General features: G+C 32.5%; 1 protein-coding gene across 1 annotated transcript; it reads right to left on the bottom strand.

Annotated features, from left to right (window-relative positions):
• Positions 1-1,255: 1,255 nt before the first annotated feature.
• On the bottom strand, positions 1,256-5,266 carry LOC139855652 (Holliday junction resolvase MOC1, chloroplastic-like). Its single transcript, XM_071844897.1, has 6 exons — positions 4,755-5,266; positions 3,190-3,295; positions 2,584-2,636; positions 2,091-2,222; positions 1,815-1,887; positions 1,256-1,676 (listed from the first exon to the last, which is right to left on the bottom strand). Exons 1-6 carry the CDS (start codon positions 5,145-5,147, stop codon positions 1,564-1,566), a joined length of 870 nt encoding a protein of 289 aa, XP_071700998.1. The 5' UTR covers positions 5,148-5,266; the 3' UTR covers positions 1,256-1,563.
• Positions 5,267-10,213: the final 4,947 nt, after the last annotated feature.

Below are 10,213 nucleotides of genomic sequence, written 5' to 3'. Positions count from 1 at the left end.
AAATGAACGAGTATACGCTACACCCTATGAAGGTGGTTAGCTTTGGTTTGAATACATACTTGAGTAAACTCTGATTGGTATGAAAAAGACAACAAGAATCCATCATCATTATCATCATCATCAACCATTGTTAAAGGTCGTCAATCATGAAAGCCAAAACACAAGGAAAAAAGTATTTAACAAGAGTCTCACTTGGTGCACATGCAACCCACATTTGTTGACTTTATATACTGTTAGATTTCTTTGGGCCCATGTGATCCATTATGACCACACTTGAAATTTAACACATTGTCATTTCAAAATTTTAACCATCCTAAAATAATCTTTTGATTTATGTCATAAAATATTCTCACAAATTCAAAATCTCACTAACAATATATATCGGGGTGACTAGAAAAAAATATTCAAAAACGATCTCACTATAATCCAATTACACTGCATACATCTAAATAATTATTCAACCTTTACAAATAACTCCACTATTACTCATTGATTCCTAATACAATTTCATTTAAGCTTTCTATACAAGCAATACTTTTATTGGTTGATTAATTAATTTATCCATTGGTTTCCAAAAAGCACACCAACTTTTATCTAAATCCAACTGTCAACAATATGTGGATTAGTATTTACGCATTACTTTTCACCCCTTTTTCTCTTTTACTATTGTTTTTATCATCATAAAGAGCATTAAAGACACGTACGGTAAATCAAGCTAAATCATAATCGATACATGGTGAAATAAAGTGCAGCCTGAGCAACCGCACGATGGGTAATTTTTATGGGCCATCCAAAAGTTTAATGACTATAATACTATTTGATCGACATACGTAAATCTAAATGGTAGTTGGAGAAATGGTTTCGTATATGTTTATTAGAACAAAAATTGTTTAACCTTTTTTTCGCTATATAAAGCAGCATTAAACTTCAAGTTAAACTAAATAAATGTGCTCGAGTTTAAACTTTATCCAATACGCCCCTATAAAGGTTGGCTCGAGTTTAGTTAGCTTTTGTTCGGTTGAGCTGTTAGGTCTAGTTTGCTGTTTTCAAGCCCTATCCGCGTTTGCGTCTTGAATCTTGTTCTTTTTCTCTGAAAAAGATTTTGTTATAAAGTTTTCGTTTTTAGCAACAACAAAAAAAATAATAATAAATAAATAAATAAATAAAAATAGAATTAAAGGTTGCTCATCCTACAAATAAAATAAAAATAGAATTAAAGGTTGCTCATCCTACAAATAATCTAATGACACCTAGTTTCCAACCTCATAAAACTACATGATACAGCAAACTCGGTATATATTCAAGGTTCATATGTTAAAACTAAATTTAAAGTTAAAACTAAATTAGCTGCACTACAGAGGAAGAAAGTTAACTGACGACTGCGAATATTTTACTAAATCCAACACGCAGGTGGTTGACGAAATCCTTCCAGCGACATTCATCCAATGTTTATATTATCGACCATTGTGTTTAATTAAATTGAACACCGTTAACGGGATCTTGGGAATCAACTTTTGCAGACAAGCATGAATATTCAAAAGATGAATAAACATCACACAACTACTATGTATTATCGTTGGTGTTTACGGGAGTTAATGAATTTGCGATATTGGAAGAATCGGAGTTCAACTTTATGCCTTTCCCATATGCAGCAATGAGCAAAGCCTCAGCCCGCCCTGCAAGAATCAGTGAAATACAAAATATGAACAACTGGTTTGAGGAAGACAAATTATAACCCATTTTGACCCATTTATTACTAAATGGGTCAAAAATGACACCTCTAGTCAATCATACACAGATAAATGTGCAAGTACCGTGATCCTTTTTCCTTTTCAGTGACGAACTTAATGTCGGAAATAGTGTGCATGCAAGTGCCCGGCTGTCGTCCTGAAAATATCTAAACCAAATTAAAAAAAAAAAAAAAAAAAAAAAAAACAAGACAATCTAGGTTGGCTAGAGAACTGATTTCCAGCCCAGAATATCAATAGATTACAAAAACATATTTGCCTATATATAAAATTATATTCTTTCAATAAAGGTTGATAAATTTCCTATATTTAAATTTGAAATAAACATAAAACAAAACAAACCTTTGTTTTGCCATTCCCGGACAAATTGAACTCGTGTTTCCATCGGACAGATGGCACAGGGATAACAGAAACTTCGGATGCAACTAAAACCCCGATCCATAGCCCGTAATTAAATCCTCCACTCCACCATCCCTTTTAATTACATACAGCAGTATTGATTAATGCAATCAGATAATTAAAATGTTTAGTATATGGGAAACTCATACATACATACATACATACATACATACATACATACATACATACATACATACATACATACATACATACATACATACATACATACATACATACATACATACATACATACATACATACATACATACATACATACATACATACATACATACATACATACATACATACATACATACATACATACATACATACATACATACATACATACATACATACATACATACATACATACATACATACATACATACATACATACATACAATCGATTAAAAAAAAAAAATGCAAAAAAACCAACCTGTTTCCCGTCTCCTGGATAAGGAAGTGATTGTTCTATGTATGCAGTTGTTCCTGATGCAAAGTTATCAGGTTATAACGAATATCTTTTATAAATCAGATGAACTTGAGAACGTTATGTGTTACGAATGTCTTTCAATAAAGAAAGAAAAATATATCAACCACTACACTTCTACTAATGCCAACTCTATATACAGTATACATAACAATATTTTAATAAAACTACAGCTGGAGGTGGTCAAATGGGCAAGTTGGAGGCCGTGGTAACAGGTCGAAAAAATTGTGTACTTGCAACAAAAAAGATAGTCCAACAAATATGAATACATACATTATAGTATATCAATCTTACTAATAAATTTTTTTTTACCTGTTTCGAACAATTGAACTGTTTCCTTGTAAACTAATCTTAAGATCATAGTTGTTTGAACAAATAAAAATTTAATACATGTCACATTAATCTATTCACAAGTAAATGGATCGGAATTTTTCACCAATACTACAATCTGTTTATTGAATTTATAAATAAATGTTAAAAACTAGGCTTCCTAATTAGATTTAAAAAGGAATAGTATCATGAAATTGAAGGATGGCATAGAGAGTAACATACCGATGGGAATATTAAGACTCCGGAGTAACTGAACCATAGCATTTGTATCCATACGACGACGTATACGATTTCCTACCAGCACTTTCACATTAGGAGAATCATATACCTAAAACATTCAAACAAGTATTAGCGGTAACTTAATAATCAATCAAATGTTGACCATAATCCATTTCCAAACCATTAGTTTTCAAATAGTATAACTTTCTACAACAGGTAGGTGTTAGGAGTTTAGCGAGCCCCAACAAGAATTTGATAACCCTAGGTTATCACCCAACCAACAACAAACAGATTATAGCAAAGCGAACGTGAAAATAAATGCATGAACGTAAATCACACGAGGAAACTAACGTGGTTATATCCAATATTGCTATTGGTTTAATCCACGGCCAACTAAAGAAAATTCTTATTAAAATTCGTAGGTCTTAGTCACAGGTTACATAAGGGTTGTATTGGAACAACGAATCGGAAACGAATAAGGAATCCTAAACTGAAACCAATTCCTGCGTCAAACCATTCTCGCGGCCGTAATTCCTTCGAGCTCCAAAGCCTGCTGTTACGACTTTGCGACCATAATCCTATTTTCGCGATCGCGAGATCTTGCTTCTTGTTTAATTCGACATCGCACTCCAACAGTAGGGATGCTTTACACACATCAATTAACATGATTTCCGTTTTGGCAGCCACAAAAAGCTAGAACGTCATCACGTGTTTAGGTACAAAGATTACAGTGGTCTGTTTCTCACATAGCCTTACACGAACAATTACAAATGTCCTAAAGTTATTATACAGCATTAAAGCACCCTGCTTGAGCATATTTCATCCATATAACATTCCTATGGAGCATCAAATATATATTCTCAATGGCATCATAATACATAAAGAAAGAAGTAAATTTTCTTTTTTTCTATAGAACAAATACATTACACTCATGCAGTAACCCCATGTAACTCCCTAAAGGGTGTAGAGAATAATTTTCTAATATTTTAACTTTTGCAGTAACCCATATAACTATAGAAGAATGTTCAGTTAGAAAGAGATTTACAACAATCATGAAGTTTTAAGTTTAACTTGAACCACAACATTATCATCAAAATAACTATTTACTTACGTTCCGATTTGGTCCTTCCAATATATATATTTCCGATCCATTGTGGTCAATTTTCCGGTTATATTAGTTTGGCCAAAAAAGCATATAACATAACCACGATAATCAAAAATGGGGAAAAATTACTTTTAATAACCAAATCTGAAACAAAAAGTAAACGAACCGTGTGATACATTCTGTAAGTACATTGCTAGTATGTCCAAGTTTCTTACTCAACATTTGTCCGAATAAGTTAGACTTTAACCCACAACTAATTAGTTAATTAGCACCTTAAATACACCTAAATACAGTTAAGCCAAAGACTTGTACATAAAAAAAGCCATATCATTAGCTGTACCACGTAAGCACACAAGTAGGAAACTTTCCTGAAGGAACAATATATAGTTGCATTATTTGCACCTTACCATTATTTAACCTAATTTAGTAAACTGTACTATAAATAACTGAAATTGAAATATACCTCAGCCGAAGACCCAAAATCATCAGTTTTCAAGACAGCAATTGCACCAGAAACATCAGGATCAATCCCAATAACCCACTTTGAATCAACATTTTCCTCCCCATTTCCACAATTCACACCACTTTGTACCACAAATTTTTCAGTTTCTTGAACAACAGGAGGGCAAGTTAGAGAATTTAACCATTTTTCTTTCATTTCATCTGCAGAAACCCTACTTATTGCTTTAACTTTTCCACTGCATACTTTTGGGGGAGATGTGGTGCAGAAACACTTGGTGATGATGGAACGTATGTAAAAAGTTGTGGTGAAATTACAAGGAAACGGTTTTGGGGTCATTAATGTTAACGTTTGGGGTGTTTGGTTGAGAAATTGATGAAATTGAAGAGATCCCATTAATTAGTATAGTATTATTTGGATAAAAATTGAACCTTTTTAATGGGTTCTGTGATAATGGTGGTGATGGTGTTGGTCGGAGTGATGGTGGTGAAGTGGTGGTGGTGGAAGTAGGCGGGATATTGTGTTATGGCGCCAGACATAAAACACCGTCATAATTTTCTATTTTTATCTTTATTTTAGGGATAACGTGAGATTAAATTCTCTATAAGACCATTTCCAACGGTTACCGTATTTGACCGCCCTCAAACCCAAAAACCGAGGGCGCCAATGGCATTTCTTGCACCCGCTCACGCTGACTTGCTTCCATTTCGCCCTGCTCGATGTCACGTTGAAGCATTTTCCGGCACTGAGATATATAAGAGTATATTTAATTTTTGCAACACATATATATTTAACTAATTTTTTTTTTTTTTACATATCTTTCATTATATATGTACCCTTATACCATTTCAATTTATATCACACTTCTTCTATCAATATCACTCTAAAATATCAAAAATTTTACCACAATTATATACCTTCTATTTAACAATAAAAATGTCTCCAAAAATTTTGGATAGTCTTGCACAATATCCAATTGAAATAGCGAGTTCGAATTTTAATATTGTTGCACTCGATCTACTTGAAATGATGGATGAAGAAGAAGACGAAAAAAATTGTCCAACCGATTCCAAGAGCGCCTATAGAAGATTTATACCAAGAGATCGATAGGGGACCGCTATGCGTTTATGGAAGATTATTTTTCTGAAAATTCGACTTTTCCCGGAGATTATTTTTGCAAACGTTACAGAATGAGTCGACCATTGTTTATACGCATATGCAAAGTTATAGGTATAATGAATTTCTCTCAAGAACATATTCCGTATTATTTTGATAAGTACAATTAGCATACGGTACTGCATCTGATGCTTTTGATAAGTATTTATATATGAGCCAACAAACACCATATGATTGTTTGAATAATTTTTGTAAAAGTGTGTTTATCTTGTATGCTTTTGAATATTTGAGAAAACCGACTCCACAAGATGTACAACGTCTTGTAACCAAAAGTACATGGTTTTCCGGAAATGTTGGATAGTCTAGATTGAATGCATTGGGCATGAAAAAATTGTACATATAAATATAAAGGCCATTGTACCAGGGGTGATCATGGATACCCAACAATAATGTTAGAAGCAGTGACTTTGTATGATTTATGGATCTGGCACACTAACTTTCGACCCGCTGATTTAAACAATGACATCAATGTGTTTAATTAATCTGATTCATCAACATCCACACCATCATCATCATCATCATTTTCATGGTGCTTCGTCGTAACTATCATTAGATTATCAACATCCTCATCTTCACTAAATGGACTACCATCACCAAAATCATAATCCATATTACCATCATCGGTATCAGTATCTTCATTAACATCATCATAAGTGTCAAGCAAAATAAGTTTCTCACACTTATTTGTCCCCACACCAACTAAAGCAAGTTCTTCATCAATCTCTTCAATCAAACCCCCTGTATTTAATGGTTGATATCCATAACACTTGATTTCTAGAGTTATATCCACATTTTCCAAAAAAAAAAAAAAAAAAAAAAAAAAAAAAAAAAAAAAAAAAAAAAAAAACAATATATTATAACTTCAGAATGTAAGATAACATCTTCACAACATCATTATCTGTAGCTAAAGGATGTAGTCCATTATCTAAATCACTCTCAGGTATCAAGAAATAATAGTACATAACGAAAACTTATGACAATCAACAAGGTCAAACGGATTTAACAATTCACCAACATATTGTCTTTTTGAATTGGAAACAAAGTGATCATGATGATGTACATTAATGGTGAACAAATCTTGGTATTCAGCCGTAATAAAAAAAAGTTACATCCAAAAAGAAAAATCGAATAGTGGCATGTGATAAACAACCGAACATGTCTAAATTATCATATATCTCTTGATGATCATATTCGCATATATCCGGTCTCCTAAGCCACGATTGATTATATTTATCTATCGCGTCTACAGAATTATTATCTATACATTTAGATTTTTCTTTTAGAATTGCAGTTTCATCTTTTGTTTTACGTAACAGGGAAGTTGCAAATAGGTAGTTAATGGGCTCTATGTAGGGTTTAACAATAAAAAAACGTGATGGGCACATATTTCTTACTTAACGGACTGTTAGTTTCAGGTAGTGTTAGGAACTAATTTGAGACTAAATCGTTAATTTGGTGACTATTTAAGCAGTAATTTAATGACAGTGATTAAATGGGCTAAATTCTAGAAACACAGGGACTATTTTGGCTATTTTGTCAAAACAAAGCCTCGCTTCTCTTTTCCATTATGCCCTTAGTTACCATATCATAATCAAATTACCATATCATAATCAAATACGATTAAAATTAAAATAGATGAAGAGACACGATGATTTCAGGCTTCAAACTTCATCCATTATAAGCGACTAGCAAATCGTTCAAGAAATTTGCTATGTTATGTTTAATACTCCGTAGTTCATCAAAGGACAAGGAGATTATTGATGTCAGGTAATGTATTTAATTTTTTTACGAACAAATATTTGATTTTGAATCATCGATACAAATATTAATAGTTGTGTTCCTGTATTGAACTCATTCATATGGTGGTAAATTACTATATAATGATCCCTTATTAACTGCATCCTAATTGAATTAAAAAAAAATCATGAATCTATGAACTATATTTTTTACATTACTGCAATTTTCTGTCTATTAATTTATTATTATGTGATATTCGTGATATCACATTATGATAAGGTTGTCATGCCAAAGGAAAAACATATGATTACACAACCTGATTTGCTGACCAATACAAATTAAGCTACCTTTTTTATGATTTATTAATTAGTTAGAAAAAAGGTTTGTGCTGAGTGACAGCAACAAGGTATGGGTTGAGGGTAAAAGTTGATACGATTGTCATGCCAAAGGAAAAACATATGATAATACAAACTGATATGTTGACTAATACAATTCAAGCGATGGTTGTGATCCCTGCTATGTCTCATTTTGAGGGGTTGTTTGGTGACCCTAAATTTAGCCAAGGATACAACTTACTTAAATGGGTGGCTTAGGCCATTACCATTCCTATTTTACTTGCTTTTAATAAACAAATCATATGCTTTATGTTTGTGTGGATATGCAACATATATTTGTGTGATTGTAGTAGTTTTATTTAAGTTATCTAGTTGGTAATGAGTTTAGAATGCCAAAAAATACAATGGAAGATAGAGACAAAAGTCTAATAGAACGTGGGAGCTGCAGTAGGAAATGGCAGCAGCAGGAAGTGGTCCCAACATCAGAAAGTGGTCCCAAATCATGTTCCTAACTGAGTTTATGTTTGTTTTGTTGTTCATTGGTTGAAGATGGTTGTACTAGGGAACAACCTCTTTAAATTTCTAGCTTTTGTTTTATTTTTTTGTCTTTTTTTTTTTTTTTTTTTTTGTCTAAGGAATGGAAGGATCTAGAACTATGAATCTTCTATAAAAGAGGATTAACATCCTTTAGAGATTAAATAAAGTGATGGATTCTCCTATCTTATTTACTGTTTTTCTTCTAAAAGCCAACAACTATTTATCTCTATTATCTCTCTGTTTTATTATATTGGTGTTCATGTTTTACTTAACAAATCAGTCCACAAATCACCAGCTTCTTTATAATCTGTTTTACCTTTGATTTAACATCACATTATTAATATTAACTAGAAAAAGGAGCCCGCGCGATGCAGCGGGACCTTTGGCTTGCGTATTCATAGTTAACGGAGCGTATTATAGGTGTGTGTATATGTATTGAATATAGTCCGAGGTATTGTGCCTTTTTTTTAAGTGCTCATTTCGCGTATAGTTAGTCCCGTTGTGTTCGTAAGATTTTTTTGAGTTGAACGGTGGGCTCGGAAAAATTTAACTCGCACCGAGCGAGAAGATAAGGCTCGCTAAAAATTCGGGTGGAGTAATTTTATTTTATTTTATTAAAATTGTATATTTATATTTTTTACCCCTGAAAAATTGTAAACTTGAGGAGTCGTTGTGCAGTTTGAGGCAAAGGTGAGGGGTCAATTGCAGTGTGAACGCAAACTCGAAACTACAACCGAAAATAATTGAAAGTACAAGAAACTTGGTGGTTTTTAGTATGGGGGATGATTCTCACACACACTTTTTTGATCCTCACACACCTATTTTAACCTTTTACTCTTCTAATAATACTCAATTGGTGTGTGAGGATCAAAAAAGTGTGTGTGAGAATCATCCCTTTTTAGTATATATGTGTAGTGTAATGTGTAATAATGTAATGTAATGTAATTGGTTAAGTTCATATCTGGTAGTGTGTTGTCCATCATTAGACCTGATAAGAGATGGTTTCAACGCCTTGTCTTTCGATCAAATCATTGAATGGAAACTTAACACGGCTCAAGATATAGGTATGATATCATGTCTTCTTTCTAATGTTTACAGTATTTATATCCGATTTAATGTTTATTTCTTTGAATTAATTGAATTTCATTTCAACTTTGCTATTTTTTTAATTCAATTTATCATATTGTCAGATTATGTTAAATTACCCTACCAGGAAGTCATCAACAATGATGCTACTGAAACGTGACCGTAAAGGTGGCTTATTCAGGTAAAATACTCATTTAGTAACTTATTTCGATTATCTGATAACCTCATGTTAATTTTTCGATATATTTACATGTTCATGGCTTTAGTATCAGTTGCTTGTATAAATGTCCAGAAAACTTATCGTGATACATGCATTCTTGATATCATTTATCATGTGGTAATGAGTTGATATAATATCTACAATCTCTAGTTAACTATATTTTAGCACAATAATATAATCAACTTTTTTGCCCCAAAAAAATTTATATTTTGGCCCAATATCCTTAATTGTCGTTAATTCGTTATACAAGCACTCATGAATCTGGATGAATATCTGCTTAACTTATTTCCATTACTCACTATGTTTGTCAGATACATTAGGAGTTAGGAAACCTATGCCAACATTTGCTTTCCTATTCTCCATCCACATCG

Source organism: Rutidosis leptorrhynchoides, chromosome 6 (assembly GCF_046630445.1).
Source record: "Rutidosis leptorrhynchoides isolate AG116_Rl617_1_P2 chromosome 6, CSIRO_AGI_Rlap_v1, whole genome shotgun sequence".
NCBI lineage: Eukaryota > Viridiplantae > Streptophyta > Magnoliopsida > Asterales > Asteraceae > Rutidosis > Rutidosis leptorrhynchoides.
Note: the sequence above shows the minus strand (reverse complement) of the source record. Positions and strands in the feature narration are given on the sequence as shown.